Source organism: Aulostomus chinensis, chromosome 23 (assembly GCF_037954235.1).
Source record: "Aulostomus chinensis isolate RoL2024-O1b breed Wild chromosome 23, RoL_Achi_v1.0, whole genome shotgun sequence".
In the NCBI taxonomy this organism is placed as follows: domain Eukaryota; kingdom Metazoa; phylum Chordata; class Actinopteri; order Syngnathiformes; family Aulostomidae; genus Aulostomus; species Aulostomus chinensis.
In genome coordinates this window covers 15,937,253-15,954,754 of record NC_141342.1, presented here as the reverse complement: position 1 = coordinate 15,954,754, position 17,502 = coordinate 15,937,253, and the positions used below count along the sequence as shown (strand labels likewise).

At 41.7% G+C, this 17,502-nt stretch overlaps 2 protein-coding genes across 2 annotated transcripts; one reads left to right on the top strand and one right to left on the bottom strand.

Moving 5' to 3' along the window:
• Positions 1-1,115: 1,115 nt before the first annotated feature.
• Positions 1,116-4,401, bottom strand: ghitm (growth hormone inducible transmembrane protein). Its single transcript, XM_086195615.1, has 9 exons — positions 4,239-4,401; positions 3,762-3,910; positions 3,522-3,624; positions 2,597-2,708; positions 2,366-2,507; positions 2,151-2,259; positions 1,799-1,987; positions 1,425-1,596; positions 1,116-1,308 (listed from the first exon to the last, which is right to left on the bottom strand). Exons 2-9 carry the CDS (start codon positions 3,891-3,893, stop codon positions 1,224-1,226), a joined length of 1,044 nt encoding a protein of 347 aa, XP_086051741.1. The 5' UTR covers positions 3,894-3,910; positions 4,239-4,401; the 3' UTR covers positions 1,116-1,223.
• A 1,243-nt stretch (positions 4,402-5,644) lies between these two features.
• chst3b (carbohydrate (chondroitin 6) sulfotransferase 3b) lies at positions 5,645-15,719 on the top strand. Its single transcript, XM_086195614.1, has 3 exons — positions 5,645-5,843; positions 10,430-10,655; positions 10,767-15,719. Exons 2-3 carry the CDS (start codon positions 10,576-10,578, stop codon positions 11,983-11,985), a joined length of 1,299 nt encoding a protein of 432 aa, XP_086051740.1. The 5' UTR covers positions 5,645-5,843; positions 10,430-10,575; the 3' UTR covers positions 11,986-15,719.
• The last annotated feature ends 1,783 nt before the right edge of the window (positions 15,720-17,502 follow it).

Sequence of the window (17,502 nt, the reverse complement as noted above, 5' to 3'; positions counted from 1 at the left end):
GTATCCCCATTAATGGCAGATCTCCACATACTGAAGCTTTCCCCAATCTCATCCATTATTACCCTCTTTATCCATCCCATCTGCAGCACCACCACCCCCCCCCGCCCCCCCGCAACACAGTGTATATGACTCGTACGTGTCCGAAACGTGAACACCATCGGAGAGGTTGAAACTCTGCCTAGCAGATGTGTCGTCCACGTGTACGTGCTTTAGTGAAACACCTGCATATTTACAGATGTTAGCATCTGTTGCAAGTGCCCTGGTTTGGAGGTTTAAATTTAGAGGAGCGGCCAGATGGCGGACAAGAGGATTGCCGTGCTAAGCCTTTGTCATCTGCTGCTACCCGCTGACTGTTCATGGGGAAATACAAGGTGGACCCCCACTGGTTTCTGATGAGAGTCCAACTTAAATGAGACAACAAAGAAGAAGAGGAATGCAAGTTTTTAACTGATGGAACAGCAGAACAAGTCGCTGGCACTTCCTGCTGGTCACAGGACATATTTGTTGCAAGCGTGCATGTCAAGATATTTCTCTCAACAGTTTATGTGGTTAACTCTGGTTACCGATTGGAGGTTTCAGGGGTTGGAGGAAACTTTGAGAAGTTCTTTACAAATATTGCTGGGGCTTTATCACTAAATAACTGTTTCTTGCCCTCTGTCACAAAGTCTTCTCATCCTTCACTTAAGATACAAATTAAAACAGAAAAGCAGCGACACAAGTTTGTCTGACTTGTTTATTGAGTGATTGAAGTACTGACATTACCGTATTCTAAAGAAATATGTGAACTAACCCAAAAAAGAAGTGCAGTATCAGTGTATCATGGAGCATGAGACATGTATTTTGTATTGTATTTTTTTTTTCTTACGGCGTATTTTTGTTCTTTCACTTCAATTCAGAAACCCCAACCAGTTAGAAGTAAATATAAATACACAATGAACATCTGAACAAAGGACATCTGAGGGAACTGAACAAACAAATTTAACCCTTCTGGTACCCCAAAGTCAAACCAGATCAATCAGTTTGTCTCAGCGTGTTGTCAACAATGTATCTTCTGGATATAATCTAGGAGATAAGGGATTATCTTCATCTCTGCAGATTTACAAAGCAGTCAATACTTATTTGTCAATTACACGGGACTTGGCGCTAAAAGGTAACATCTTGTGAGTACTGATAGCGATAAACCCTGACATTTTTCTGCTCTGTGGAAAGTGTAGTCCTGCTCTTCACTTCCTTTTGCCGCCGCTGCCACTCAAAATCATCACCAGCCTCATGAAGATGTTCAGTGTGTCCATGTAAATCCCCATACAACTGGAAAATAAGACCATGATGTATCAGAAAACTACATAAAAGAGAATCAAATACTCCTTGTACAGTAACAAAAATACCATTCCTAGATTGCACTGAACTTTTCTGGAGGAACTTACGCATTAATGGGGTCATATTTCTGTGCTGCGTAGAGTGGGTGGGTCTCCGCCCTCTTAATGACCTTCTGTGTATCGTACAGGAGAAACATGCTGAACAGGACCAGACCTCCATACACAGCCACTGAGTAAAGACCTGCTCCAAATGCTGAGGTGGGGGGCATGAACATAGATCCTGGAAAGGACAGGAACACCTCTAATGAAGCCAACAGCACAATCTGATATATAGAGCATTAATCAGATACTTCAAATGGCAAAACACACTGTTTTGGGGGAAGTATCACTTCAAGTTTTGTTATAGACTGACAGCATCATTACATAACTACTAAAAAATGTAATACAAGCTTAATACAGAGCTGAAACTGTATGGTACGAACCAATAGAGGAGGCGAAGACAACTCCAAACCCAACAGCCAAGGGTCCGCCCATATTGAGGAACTTCTCACTCGGGGCACACATGGCCACAGTAGACAGACCTCCCACAATTCCTGCTGTATACCAGGCGGCCCTCATCATCAGAGGCCCCCCAAGGAGAGTGAGGGGTGCAATGACAGCTCCCATCACACCTGAGCCAAACACAAAAAGAAAAAGACAACAGTTGCAACTCAAATGTCTAGATGTGATGCTAAGGTTTCAGAAGGGCAGCTGTGTCATTCAGGGCCTTCACTGCCCTCTAGTGTTCACTTGAAGAAACTGAATAAGAATGTGACTGACCAAGATCTTACAGACCTGCATGCAGCATCCAGGCCAGGTGTTTGGGCACTGGGCTGTGCTCGTATGAAATGGATCTGACCAGCATGCCAGCGCCGATCATGGCTGCGAACGTTGCTCCGATGGCCTGGATTAGAACAAACACTGACCAATGAACAAACCCGTTCAAGCCTTCAATTTTCATTTTAAAATATATTGTTTTAGCATAAAAACAAAGACATCTCGGGGCGTACCAGCCAGGATCCTCTCATCATAACACCCAGGAGTGCCGGGGTCCTGCTTACTGCTACAGCTGACAGAGCTGTCAGCCCAACACTGCCAGCAAAGTACATGTAAGTGGAGTGGATCCTGTCCTTCACGTACTGGGGCCAGAACCTGGACAGGGGGGAAAGAACCAGATGACGTTTGCACTTTGTTAATTGGCTAAAACACTACCGATCCAGGCTGGGGCAGCTGTTACTCACATTGCTTTCTCAACGGCACCGATTTCATTGGACATGCCGAGTCCGTAGTAACACAGAGCTCCCATGCCAACCGCCGCACCTCCAGCTAGGATCATTCTTCCCATGCTGTCAACTACAAAAAATTTAACATGATGTAAATTAGAATTTTACCATGACGAAAACCTTATGTTTTGAGGAAGTGTAAGTGCCAAAGTTTTGCACTTGAAAAGAAATAGAAAGACAGAAATAATAGCTGCTTCGAGCTACAACAGAATTTCCCCCGGGATAAATAAAGTATTCTGATTCTACATGAGCTTCACCAATACTGGCACGATGCACCAATTGTGAAATACTTGGCTGATATGGACACACGTTTCAAAGAATGATTTGACCGATGCCAGTACGTTAGTTGTTAGGGTTGATATTTGCGTCAACAGGGAAGGGGGAGGACTGAAAAACTGCATTGTTAAAACGAAACTTCACCCAAAATGTCCACTTTGTCCATTTAGTACTCACAAATAGGCATCTTGAGCTCATGAAGACAATTTTCCTTCTTGCAAGACTCCTTTGTGACTCCAGTATGTGGGAAAAGCCAGCTGCATATATCTGACTTGAAGATAAAAGCTGCCCCACAGCCAAAAGCTCAAAAATGTCTCTGGATTATTGAGAATACAGCTGGATGAAGAAAATGTGGATTACACTGGAAGATGCACTTCAGAGTGTGTAAACGGACACTGTTAAACATTTTTGCTGATGTTTGGAGTTGGCATGGCCATAAGCCATCATTCGCTTGAAGCAATATGTAGTTGGCTCTTTCTGCTTTCTGGAGTCACAGAGAAGTGATGCAGGAGAGGAAAAAACTATCAGCAAGATACATTTTGGGAAAACTTGTGGGGCTAAATAAACTTCTGCAGCAAGTATTGCTTAAAAATATAACAGTAGGTACTTTTAATGGCAGTATCTGTGGCCGGCTCAAAAGCAGCCTCCTTCAGTTGGTCTCTGGCTGTCCTCCCACGGCGGAAACCGAATCTGACCTTGGAGGAATAATTCTGAAGAAAACACAGTATATTTAATGTTTAGTGACCACACTCAACATTTACAGTCAACCTAGTCGGAGGAGGGGTAGCAGAGGTGAGCTGAAACACTCGTGCTGTGAGTGCCGTCCTCAGGACTAACTAATCGGTACCTGCTGGGGCCTGAACACCGGTGAACAGGCCTTCAGGGTAGGTGTTCTCAAGGCTGGGGAGCCCTGTGTCAACGCATGACGGACCCCCGTGAGCGGAAGGCTCCTCAGGCACGTCAACCTCGCCACCAACATGGTCTCAACTTAATATCCTTTCAAAGGATGAAAGAAAAGAGAAATAAAAGTAAGGTCAAGTAATAGCCTTGAATGTGACATTTTAAAATGCCTCGTCCCAGTTAAACAATGTAGTTAAGTAACTAGGTCAGCCATTCTAGAAAGCGCCCCCATCATCGTACTCAGGTTAGTCAGCAACACGATAGCATAAAAAGCGTTAGCTAGCATGATATTACTCCTCGAGGACATCGGTAATGTTAGCTAATGGCACAAAAATGGTCGCAAAATTGCTCATAGTCTCAACAGACACTTTAAGTGTTGACACTAACATACACATCTTTTAAAAGGTAAGGCTGAAGTACTTACCACGAGCAGTGACAGTCCTTCACCTTCCAATACCGAAACGTTAATACGCACTTTCCTGACGTAATTGTTTTGCAACCTTCCTGAAAAGGTCTGCCGTGTCGTCATCATCAAGCGACAAGTTTCTTGGGAGCTGTAGTTCGAAGTCCTCGGCAACAAACAATATCACAATCCGTTAAACAATATGTTTTAGCATTCCTTGGCTTTGCCTAATCACAAATAGCCCGATTGGATTATATTATTGTCAGTTATGTTTTTTTTTTTTTTTTACCGCAAACTCGGAATAGCACAGGTTGAGACGGTAACAATATGGACTACAATTCTCTTGAGCGAATCAAGGAGACGCAGACAGACGTTCACCTGTCTCTGGCAGCTCATTATTAATCACTCTACAGTGGAAAGTATCTATGGTTTGTCCACAAGGTTGGCGAATTTTGACGCTTGGTGCCTTTTTGATTAAAAATCTCTAAAGTGGCCTGAAAAAGAGACGCTTATGCTGCTTTCAAATGCAGTCGGACAGTGCATGAAACCTTGGATACCGGCGTTTTTGTAAAATCTCTGTGAAAATACTACGCAAGTAAATATTGTAGTGTGTTGATATGTCCGCACTCGTTGATTTCCGTTTACACTGAAGTGTGACTGAATTTACATCCTGTAACAGAACTGATGTTATGACAATGAGGTTACCCATGGGTGAAAATTAATTGTTAACCTACAATCATGTATTAAATCATGGCAGCCATTTAATGTGTCTCCTGACTAATTATTTTCCATACTAGCTCCGGCAGTGAGAAATGAAGGTCAGAATTCTGAACGTGAGGGAATATATTGATGAATTTGGTGCACTAAGTGTGATGGTTGCGCACTTGTGAAAAACCATTAATGACATCACCATAATAAAGCAATCATTGTGTGCACTTCCGGTGGCCGGTTGATGGCGCTATTTTCCAAGTTTATAGCTAATTTTGGAAGACATGAGTTTTGCGACATCATAAAATCGGTCTGATTTAATTCCAATGAAACCCCCATGTGCTCCACCATAAATGTTGAGGCGTAATTCTTGGTTTCTTCCGCTAGGGGGAGTCCCTCTTCTTGTGTTTCGTCTACGTCAAACTTCTATAGAACAAAAATGCCTGAATAACACCAACATTTAAGGAGAGAATAGAATATTTAAGTACAAAAATTGGAGGCCACCATCTCTTAAACAACTCAGACACGATCTGTCACGTGATCTATATGTATGGAGCTTGTTTTGTCATCTTTCATCTGAGTCCCTCAAGGGTCATGATCCTCCAGCCTGAAGCTCCGCTCCTTGGGAACAAACTTTTCCCATGTGATCCTTTGAGTCGCAGCTGTTGGACTTGTCATTCACTCCACCGAGCAGCCGCGACCTGCAACACCCCCCCACCCCCAACCCCCTTCGCTTTCTCTCAACATGACCCCATCTGATCTAAAGCTTCTATGCACTAAATCTAGTCCCGCTAATTCCGTAGAGTTGGATTGCTTCTCGTTTCGCATGTGAACTCCTGTTGGAAAGTAATGGAATTAATTTATATCTGGAGACGCTCGACTTCACGGATGAAAGCGGGATCGCAACTCATCACAAGGGTGGGTATATACTGGTAGCGGATGAGCTCCTTTTCATACTATTATTATTTCCGAAGTAAGTAAAAACCGTCATGGCACATTTGTGGATCGAGAAATGAACGCAGAATCATGTCACTCTCGCTGTCATAGAACTCTCCTGAAGGTCTTTATTACAAGGGCATGACTTCACTTTAGCCTGCATGTCCTCTTTTTCCCCCCCCTTTCTTCTAAGATGCATCCCGAGTCTGTGAAAGTACATCCACCTTCTTGTCAATTTATAAATTATAACAAACAAATATTTAAGTGCTACATGACCACATCTGGCAACACGTGAGCCCTGTTGTCCAATATACTTCAACATCAAATTGGAGCAAAACTCTCGATTAAAACCTGTTGCCTGCATCAGTGCCACAGAGGTGCTCTTCTCACATCATCTCCATGTCTTCCTTCAACACTCTGATTGATGCAGATGAATAATCTCTTCCTATATGATGCAATCTGCTCGAAATGTTGGTCTTTTATTCATAGGAAATAAGAAACGTCTGTGTCATCGTTAATAATTCATGTTTTGAAACCCTTTCAAAGATAAAACCAAGTATTTCTCCTGCATGATTTATGAACCCACTTTTAAAAAAGAGGTGATGATGGTTTGAAGATCTTTAGATGTTTTTTTTTTATTTACCATATCATCGGTGATGTGAAGTGTTTTTACTCAAGCACTTTACTCAAGGACTGTTGAAGTATCTTTACTTAAGTATTTGTATATTATGAAACTTTGTACTTTTACTCCGCTGCATTTCTCTTAACCCGTCAATCAGTATGATGATGGACTTTCAACTGAAGGAAACTCCTTACTAAATACTTTTCTACTTTTACTTCATTCGAATTTTACATGAAGACTTGTACTTTTACCGGAGTACTATTTTATCTGGGTAATTTGTTTATTTAATTTTTTTTACTTTAACTCAAGTAAAATAACTTCTTTGATAAGAACTTAGATAAAATATGCTACAGTTGATGAAATTACTTCAAATAAACGTCTTCACTCTGACTATATCTCTAATTGGCACTCGTGCATTATGTGCCTTCATTTTTTTTTTCAAACAATGAGATGCCTCAGCCCATCATCTCTGTGCCTGCACTCTGTCATTTGTCAGAGACAAAATTTCAGTGGAATGCCTGTGAAATACTGTAGTAGCTGACTGGTATTTAATTTATGTTCACATAAGATTTACGTTAAATAAGTGGCAGCTATTAAAACCATTTGCAACTACATGATAAACGGCGCACTGGCGGTTATGTTATGAGCAGATGATCAAACGTGTCATATGCCTCAGTGGTTTGTGAATTTTTGAAAATGTCAGCTTGTGTGCGTGTGCGTGTGTGTGTGTGTGTGTGTGTTTTCTTCTTCACACAACAGATGCAATACGCTGAGATAATTGGTGTAGATCTAATTTACCATGCAAATGACAAAACCTCAGACCACTTGGTAAATTGTTGATGTTGATTTTTTTTCTGAGTGTGAATGCGCGTGCGTGCGTGCGTGCGTGCGCGTGTGTGTGTGTGTTTAATTTAAAAATCAGATGTGGAGAGAATAAAAAAAAAATAAGTGTGTTGTCAATCCCACAGAAGCGCAAATTTATCCCAAATACTCAGAGACAAGTGATCTTTCATGCTCGTGTTATTCACGAGGTGTCCATTTTATGATTTTGTAAAATTTCTTTATATTTGCACAGGTACATCTGCAGCGGCAAATATGCTGAGCTGTAACTGTAGATCTACTCAAATCTGTTGGTTTTATTTGGCTGCACTTACACAATGTTAAATTATGGGCTTAAAGACTCATTTCCTCTGGTGCAGCTGACTAACTGACTAGTTCTACATGACTTGTAACATCCAGGGGGCTTAGTCACTGACCCTGTGACGTGTAAATGACCTGGGAGTTTATGTTCTACGATCTCAGCCCAAAGGGGGTTTAGAATCACTGCTGTGTAAAGAGACCTTTGTGGTTGTGGCATGCGGCAGGGTGGTGCAAGACGGAGCTGATTTTTCCTCCTGGTGAAAACATGTCTCGGTACACAGGCTGGTCACCTTCTCATTACATGCGGTTCCACGTCAACAGTACTCTATTGGAGCTTTAAACTTCCCATTCGCTCTCAGAGAAATTTCACAGCCAGTGTTCAACCATTCCCCGTGTTTAGACTGTGTGCAGTCATTTGGACCTGCTTCTGTGTACAAAACTGGCCTGGGACAGAAGTAGCAACAGGATGTGAGAATTAGACCTCCAGACGTGTTATACAGAAACTCAAGGAGATTTAAGCTCATCAGAATTCAGAGGAGCAAAGGCTGCACTTCTCACACAGTGCTGCTTGTTTTGTGTGAAACACATGCTGAAGTGAGTGAAAAGGTTGGTCTGTTGGTTGTGGCTCTGCTGGTTAATAGCAGCACTTTCACTAATGCGTTGTTGGCCTGGAGGCTAGACCTGCCATCTTTTAAAAGAGATCCATTAGAAGTCACGTTCAGGATTCTGTTTGTGAAACAAACCCAGACATCTAAATCAGGATTTAAGAAAGAACTAATACAGCTCGCGTGCTTGCTTATGTCAAAATTTCTCAGCCAACTTTTAGGGTCATACACTCACCATCCTCTGGGACGAGACAAGATGCTTGCTACCCTTCTTTCCTCTGACGCTTGTTAGCTTAGCTGTGTCAACAGATGTGACTTTACTACCGTCTTTTTGGGAGATATACTGATTTACTATCCTTCCCAGAGCCAAACTAGATGATAGAGAGCCTCATCTCCTCTCTGTGTGCATCAGAGACCCAAAGAGACAAGCTGATTTTTAGTGAGCATAGCGTAATGAATAGTGATGGGTGGGTAGGTTAGTCTATTTCCATCTAAAGTCATCACACACACACACACACATACACACACGCACACACACACACACACACACACACACACCTTTCATCAAAAAGGTCTTTGTCTGCACGAATGGAACTGGGGTTGTATATAACATTCATTTTTGATATAACAATTTAAAAAAATGGAGAAATGTTGTGATTTTATAATCAGATACACAGCAGAAACTGCTTTCTTGACTGGATGCAGTGATCTGACGCAGCACCTTAAAAACTTCAGCTGACAAAACAAACCCGTGGCTGACTTTGTGAGAAAGGATGAGGAAGATTATTTCTGAGGGGAAAAAAAAAATAGTCCTAAACCTCATCCAGAATACACAAAGGAAGATCTGCAGGTTTTGGAAGCTAAGCTGGCAAGACAGAGGCGTGCTACACAGCCCATCCACCACCATTCACTCCGCTAAGCTAACTAGCCATCAGCCAGTCTCTGTGGGTCTCCACTTCCTACTGCACACACACAGGAGAAAGGGATGTTTATCCTCTTGTCTGGGTCTGGGGATGGTGGCAATATTTCCCAAAAAGCTGACATGAGTCTTTAAGCATTTTTTTTTTCTTTTGCATCAGAATGACACTGCCAGTTTCCTCAGGATGGAAACTGACTCTCATTGTGTGACCCACTGCTTTCACTGGCTCACAAAGTAGGTACAGTTATAGTAAGACCAAAAGATTAGCCAGGATCTGAGCCAAGCGATGATTATCTTAAAAGCGCACTCAAATTAATCTTTCAGGAATGCGTAAGATATTTCCAAATACGCATCATTAAATCCACCTTTACTTTCAGCTGACTACCACGGTCTGCCTTACCTACATGGAGAGGTGCTGAGCAGCCTCCAGGCTCAGAGCTCTAATTTATAGCTCCATGAAAAGCTGGTTTGCCCCTTCAATTTCAGCACTGTGCACTTATACCTTGGACATGCGTCCCCCTCAGTGTGCATCAGTGTTTCAAAGGAACAAAAGCCTATTATTAGGAAACTGCAAGCCATTAGCACACTTCCAGGTGGTCGACTGTATCAGGAGCACATGCCACTCTGTTGAAAAGATCTCCTCCTGGTGTTGACATGCAGGAGCAGCTGTCAGTTTGGACCACAGGGTGCTCTGCAACCTTCTCCAGTGGGGAGTCTGATTATCACACTAAACCAGACAACTTTGCAGTTTTGTTTAATTACAAAACAACATTGGATTGCAGGTTGTTGTTTTTTTTATACATCTTACTTGCGCCCCCATAGTTCTGCTTTTTTAACACATCTCCACAGACAGACTCATAAATACAGTTTCTCCATGTGAAGCCTGGTGGGTGGGCAAGTTCCTGAAATGCATTGGTGCACTTAAGATAACAAAGGACTTCCCGGTGGAAAGGAATGAATTAGACTCAAGTAAAGCTACGCTCAGCTGTGTTCTATTCTTACCTTCTTAAGACGTGATATTTTTGTCTCTTGAGTCAATTCCTCCCATCTTTGGTTTACAGTGATGTAGCGCACACCTCTGCATTACCACAACTCTGACTAAGCTTCACAGTGCAGGATTTCATATTCAACAGGCGCTTCCCTATTTCTATGGCTACATAAAAAAAATATAACTTCCACTTTTTATTCTGACGGAGAGAATTGAGACTCTAGTAGTTACTCTCGGCCGCGCTCAAATGTGCAGAATGTGTAACTGACAGTTTGATGTTCATTTCGTTTATAGGATGAAACAATGCACATCTACAACATCGACAACGGGGAATACAAATAACTGCAAGGCTCTTTAAGAAGGCATCTGGAGAGTTGCAAGATTGGCAGAACCTATTAAGCAGTCTGTAAAAGCATACCCAGGCCCAGCTACATCTAAGAATGAGGATCAAATACACTCTCTTCATCGTCTTTTTTGTGGTACTTGTTATCATTGAGAAGGAAAACAACATTATCTCTCGGTAAGTGCATTTGTTGTGATTATGTGAAGCTTTCCATTGCAAAAACGCTTCAAATATCATGAGCTAAGTTTGAGGAGTAATATCGCTCTGATTCTTATCCCGTATTCTCAGGGTTTCAGATAAACTCGCATCAAAGCAGACCCCCGAGACCCCACTCCAGCCCAGTGGTTTCTCCAACATACTGCTGAGGCACAATGCTTCCTTCATTTCACTCAACAAGATGGACTCTGCCCTCACACCGATGAAGCGGCGTCTGGAGAACTACAGCGAGCACCAGGAGGCGAGAGGCAGGAAACACATCCTCCTCTTAGCCACCACCAGAACGGGCTCCTCATTTGTGGGCGAGTTTTTCAACCAGCAGCGTGACATGTTTTACCTGTTTGAGCCATTATGGCATGTGGAGAAGATGTTAACGTTGGATACTGGTGGAACCAACGCCACAGCGGCGGCCAAAGCCTACCGTGATGTACTCCAGCAGCTTTTCCTGTGTAAATTCACCCTGCTGGAGAGTTTCATCGAGCCCCTCCCTGTTGACCACATCACCACCAATCTTTTTCGCAGGGAGTCCAGCAGCTCTCTCTGTGAGGAGTCAGTGTGCAGCCCCTTCATCAAAGGGGTCTTTGAGCGCCATCACTGCAGGACCAGGCGGTGCGGGCCCCTGAATCTGACCATGGCATCTGAGTCCTGCCTCCAGAAGCAGCACACAGCCATCAAGGTAGTAAGGGTGCGCCAACTGGAAACCCTCCGTTCTCTAGCTGAAGACCCACGTCTAGACGTAAGGTTCATTCAGCTGGTTCGGGATCCTCGCGCTGTACTAGCCTCCCGCATGGTGGCCTTCGCAGCTAAATACAAAAACTGGAAGCAGTGGGCCATGGAAAAAGATTTGCCAATTGATGACAACGAGGTGAGGAAGCTGAAGGGGAACTGTGATAACATCAGGATGTCTGCAGAGATCGGCCTTAAACAGCCGCCATGGCTGCGCAGGCGATACATGCTGGTGCGGTACGAGGACATCGCCAGGTTCCCGATGAGGAAAGCAGCTGAGATGCACATGTTTACTGGAATCCCATTCACTCCACAAGTTAAATCTTGGATCCTGAAAAACACACAGGCCTCTAATGAAACCAGTGGTGTTTACTCAACACAAAAAAAATCCTCAGAACAAGTAGAGAAATGGAGGTTTAGCATTCCGTTCAAAATTGCTCAGGTTGTGCAAAACGCGTGTGGCCCGACGCTGAAGCTTTTTGGGTACAAGTTTGTAAGCAGCGAAGAAATGCTAACAGATAAATCTATAAGTTTGATAGAGGATAAAGTCTTCAACTTTTTATAGAGTCTTAATGCTTGAAAAGACAACTTATTGAAAAACTTTGAAATGCCAGATATTTATTGAGGTCTTGATACAGAGACTATATTTTCTGATATGCTATTTAAAGCCCTTTTTTCTATTTAAGATTAGTTGGCTGAAGAAAATGTTTTGTTGACCTTACATACCTACAAAGGTATTAACTAATGGAACAAGGATGTTTGCAGTCTTCCATATGGGTATGGTGTGGGGAATTTAAGAAACTATCTTTTGTTTTTGCACTCTGAATTACTTCCTCTGTCCAACCCAAGTGGGCTGGTCTGCAAGTGTGTCCCAATATGAATTCCAGCAAATACAGGGACATCCTAAGAGACGGACAGCTATTGGACTGTGAACAATAAATATCTGTTTCCAACAGCCCTCAGGGTAACTCCATTAACTATCTTAATCTGATACTCCTGAGTTGACAACATAAGCTGCTTTCATACCAAAGAAACTTGGGGGGGAAAAAAAAAAGATTTAAAAAAAATATCTCTTTTTTATTGCAAATTTCAATGCAGGAAAAGGAAATACCAGTGATTTGCCAGGTTATTTCAGTGCGAGAGATTAAGTAAGGTTTAACGCCAACTTATTTTTTTTCTCTTTTCTAAAAAAAAAAAAAAAAAAAGTCCTTACAGCTCTTTCTCTCTCAGTGTGCTCCTCGGGTTCTTTCCTTCCCTGCTGGGGTGCCTGCCTGTCTTGTACATGTATATTGTAGGTTACTGTACATGCATGTTTGTAATTGGCCAAAAGTTGCTGGAAGCTGTGCTCAGAACTGTAAGGACCAATTTTGTTAAAACAAATGTTAACATTGCTCCTGTGTGCAAACATTCCAACTGCAGCTGGTTTGCAGGGTTCTGTGAGGTTTGTTGACAGGTATCTGTCAGTTTACTCAAGGCTAGCGATTGAAAAAAAAAGTGACCCTTATTCTCTGGTCTGCTAGACTGGTTGCAGATGACTCAGACTGTTTGTTTTGCATTTGCTTTGCTGCAATAAACACTCTTTTATATTGACTGTAAAACATCTCATTTTAGTGAGGATACAATTTTGACATTGTTTAAATAGTATAACTAAAGCTTGTCTGTTATTAACATCTGTGGAAAAGGTTTACATTTAAACTACATGAACGCAACTTCCCCTCTCTGTCATGCTTGTCACTTATCTGATCATTGAGCAACAATGGCATGACAGGAGGCAGACTGATATGAAAGATACCAAAAACAGGAACTCTTTCCAGGAACACCACTTGAAGTTCACCTTTTTTGGGTAAAGACTGTAATATTTCTCTGGACTCAGTGTCACTGAGGATCAGCTTGTGAATCGAGGCTTTCGCTAGCAGTACAGAAGCACTGCAGAAGTGAAGACGATGGGTTTGGCACCAGAAAGACGCAGCCAGCCAGTAATACTGGTAACTCTGAGGCTGTGCTTTGAGCTAAAAGCCCACATAATGATGTTTAGATGATACAATGTTTGCCATGTGTTCCATCTTAGCATTTGAGCGCGCTAACATTTCTTAACCAAACAACACATGTTGCGGCAATGTCATCACATTTGCTGGGATTCAGTCATGAAACAAACAACAAATCGAAACACTTTCACATTTTTTCAGGTGAGGAAACTCCCGTGTTGAACATGAATAACATGTCATTAAAAACTCATCTATTTCTTCTTAACAAAAAGGAAGACTTTGCAAATTTGACTTATTTGGATGATGAAAAGTCACCAGCTTCATTCGACTGCATCCTCTGGGTGACACATATCTATAGAAGCTCTGTAGCTGTTTCTGGCATCACCTTCAGGCTGAATAACGAACTCCATACTTCTACAGCTGCTATTGAATTGTTTGCCACTGAGCATCATTCAGTTCCAAATTCAAATCCCCAATCCCCAACTCGTTATTTACTGCCGCAAAACTACTTGAACTAGAAAAATGTCAGCATGAATGACATGACGTGAATGTCAAAAACAACTTTCATGAGACCACATTTTTTTGGTAAATTGTTTTATACTTTTTTTTGATGAAATGAAACAGTTCTTCTACAGGCTTGAGAAAATATGTTTGCTCGATCCCTGCAAAAATCACTCCATTATCATTGACATGGGTGTTTCGATGAAAATGAGAATAATGATGTCAGGGATAAGATTCAAGGTATCACTAAAGATACTGGAACTGCAAACACCACACCCTATGGTGGCGCCCTAAAATAATGTAGCCTCTGAGCAACATGGATATCTGTAGAAGCAGAGTTGTCAAAGGTGGAGCGAAGAAAAAAAAATCGGACACACTTGTGGTTTACAGCTTTATAATAAGACCTGTGTATTTTTCCTTGTTACCTTCATGAAAAGATATCACAATAAAGTTGATCGATAGTGTTTAAGTGATCCATTTACAGATAGAGACTTCAATAACACCACCCCCCACCCCCAAAAAAATATCCGTCTCCTATTGGTTCAAGTAAACGTAGAGAATCAGCAGACAGCTTCATCATTGGTGACCAAAAATATGTTCAGAAACTTTCCTTAAAATCCACAGTTGTTGTGATATTTCAGGCTTGACCAACTTGGTGGACCGACAGATCAACACTGCCAACTGTAGACCCACAGTTTTGGTGTGGCTAAAAGACAAACATGACAAAAAGAAAAGGAGGGGGTGGGGGTTAGTGAGAAGAAATAGCATTTGTAGAGTATTTTGCAGAGATACGCTCAATGATTTCTAAGTTTTGTTTTTTTTAAACTTTACTGAAAAGCATATCTGAACTGTTCTCTTCATCTAAAATAAACACCAAAGGGATTTTTTTTTTTCTTGCAAGGAGCAGGCAAAAAGGAACGGATACTGTGGAGGCAGTTTTCCTTGACTTCCAGTGTGTTTACCACTGTGGGCTCAGCTATTTAAGTCTCAAAACCTAGTAATTACCCAACTTTACATATAATGTGGTCCAAGTCATTTTCAGCCACCTGACCCCACCCAGTGCAGCGAAGCTTGGTCTCTGTATTTCCTTTTTGACACAAAAAGTAACTTCTTTTTTTGGTTTTGTTCAAACTTTTATTCATTCACTCATCTATGCAATCAAACTTCTAAGCAAAGTGCATCTAAGTGCATTTACTCATACCATCAGATAATTATCTGGTTAGTTGGGTCTGGTTTTATTTAGTAAGAAGTGTTGCCAGGTCTACAACATCTGACTAATGAAGGCAAGTTCTGCATTTATTGAGTGGCTTTATGTGGAGGGTGGGGTCACTGTATGGTTAAAACAAATATAGAATAACCACTTTCCACTGAATTAAAGCCTTCTCAAACCCCTCTGTAGTAAAGAGAAGACATTAGGTAACCCCACCCTCCTGCTCTGTTATATGGAGCCTCGTAACATCAACCATGAGGGGTTAGAACTATGTGTGCTGGATCAGAATGATACTACTCTGTAAGATCTTTGATAAACAGACGCACAATTGAGGTGACTCAGACATGTCTCAGAGCCGCTCATAAAACTAAATAATGATGGTGAAGAAGAGACAAATATAAATGCACAATAAATTATCTCGTTCTGAAGAATGCAATTCATGAAAATCAGCTCTTGCTGCATGCAATTTGCTCTGAGTAACTGATGAGTGATGAGGAGACAACTTTCATGGCTCCAATAAAAGAAATGTCAGTGTTATGGGCTCTTCAATCATCATTTTCAAACTTTATAATATGTAAAACCCATGTGGGCAGTTTTCCAGCCTATCAGCAGATGTGATTTTAAAGCTGCATTAAAGGAAGACATCTACATTTTGGGAACAACGCTTTTTATTCGTCCTCCTAAAAGCCATACAAGACTAGCTTCTCTCCTTTGTGTGTGTGTGTGTGTGTGTGTGTGTGTGTGTGTGTGTGTGTGTGTGTGTGTGTGTGTGTGTGTGTGTGCATTAGGAGCCAACAGAGAGCTGCACACTGCTAATTAGCATGGTGCAATAAATAGAAGTGTGTGTGCATGTGGGTGTATGTGGGTGTGTGTGTGTGTGTGTGGGGGGGGGGGGGGGCCTAGCATGCCCTCAAAAGAAATCAAAAATATTTAATCAACAGCTTAAAAGAATGAGAATGAAAGAAAAAGTTGTGTCTATTCGCTACGACATAAACGTTTAAAAACTGCGAGATAATGCAATGTTACAAGTGGCTTGTTGACAACTAGAAGAGCGCATGTTTCTATTAATCATGGTGGACTTTGTAAGGAAGGATGAGGAGGATTAATTCTTGATAAACAAGATTTGGAACCTTATCTGTTTAAACCAGAATACACAGAGGAGGAGCAGATGCAGATTCTGAAAGCAGAGCAGGCAAGCAGCAGAGGTATGCTAACATTCCCATCCACTTCCAATTATCGCGCTAAGTTAACTAGCAGTCAGCCGGCCTCCGTGGGGTCTCAAGCTCCCTAATGTGTGCACCGAGGAGAGAAGGGTATCTATCTTCTCGTCTGGCTCTGGAGAGAATGACAAAACCAGCAAACCCGCCCCCCCCCCAAAAAGTCAGTGTGCCCCTTACGCTAACACATTGCTTCTTAGCCTATATCATGCTGTTCCAAATAAATTGCGACCAATAAAGATGTGTTTGTGAGCTTTACTGACAGCAGGTCAAACGCCACGTGAAACTTCCCTCTACCCAGACTCATTAACAGTGTAAACAGGAACGGCAACCTGAGGGTTAATGAGGTTTTTTTTTTTTCACATACAACCATAGACAGACATCAAGGATTTTATGGGTTTTGGTTTTCCTTCCACAGTCGCACTGATTTAACTCCTGTCAACAAAGTCTCTAAAAGCTGAAGCAAAAAGTTGAAAAGTGAAAGACTCAGATTTTTCTCGAAATAGAAGGTAAAAATGACAAATCCTTTCATCATGACGTGTAACAGGAGAGCTTTGAAAAAAATAGGTCCCTCCCCCTCTCTGATATTAATACATTTATATATATATATATATATATATATATAGCTTATTCAAATATTTAAGAAACTTTGCAATGAAACAAAACCTTTCCTTGACCACCTCACCTCACCCTAACAGGGTAATAGATTCCAGTTTTATGTGAAAAAAATACGTCAGACGTGGCTAAAGGCAACCAAAATGTATAAAAATGATAAAATAATTGTGATGACTGCGGTAATAAAAAGTAGCAGTAAATAGTTTTTCATCCTGACGGTGAAATCTAGATGTCCTCAGTGCCAAAAGCCAAAAACACAACAAAACCAAAAAAAAACAACTTTCAATTTAACTCTTAAAAATATCATAGTGAAATCTCAACAAGTGGTAATGCTTTCTGGTGTGTGTGAGAGAGATTGTTCATAGAAGTCTCTGGCTTGAATGGACAGTCCTTCCATTGAGGCCTATTTTTGGGATGATGGCTAGGGGGGCACGTGATGTGACGATCATCAGGGACTTTCTCCAGAACACATCTTTTACTTCCCTACTTGGATTTCTTTTGGTCAGAGTTTGTTTCCACGGGAACGGCCTTTATCATTCCAATTATGAGCTCAG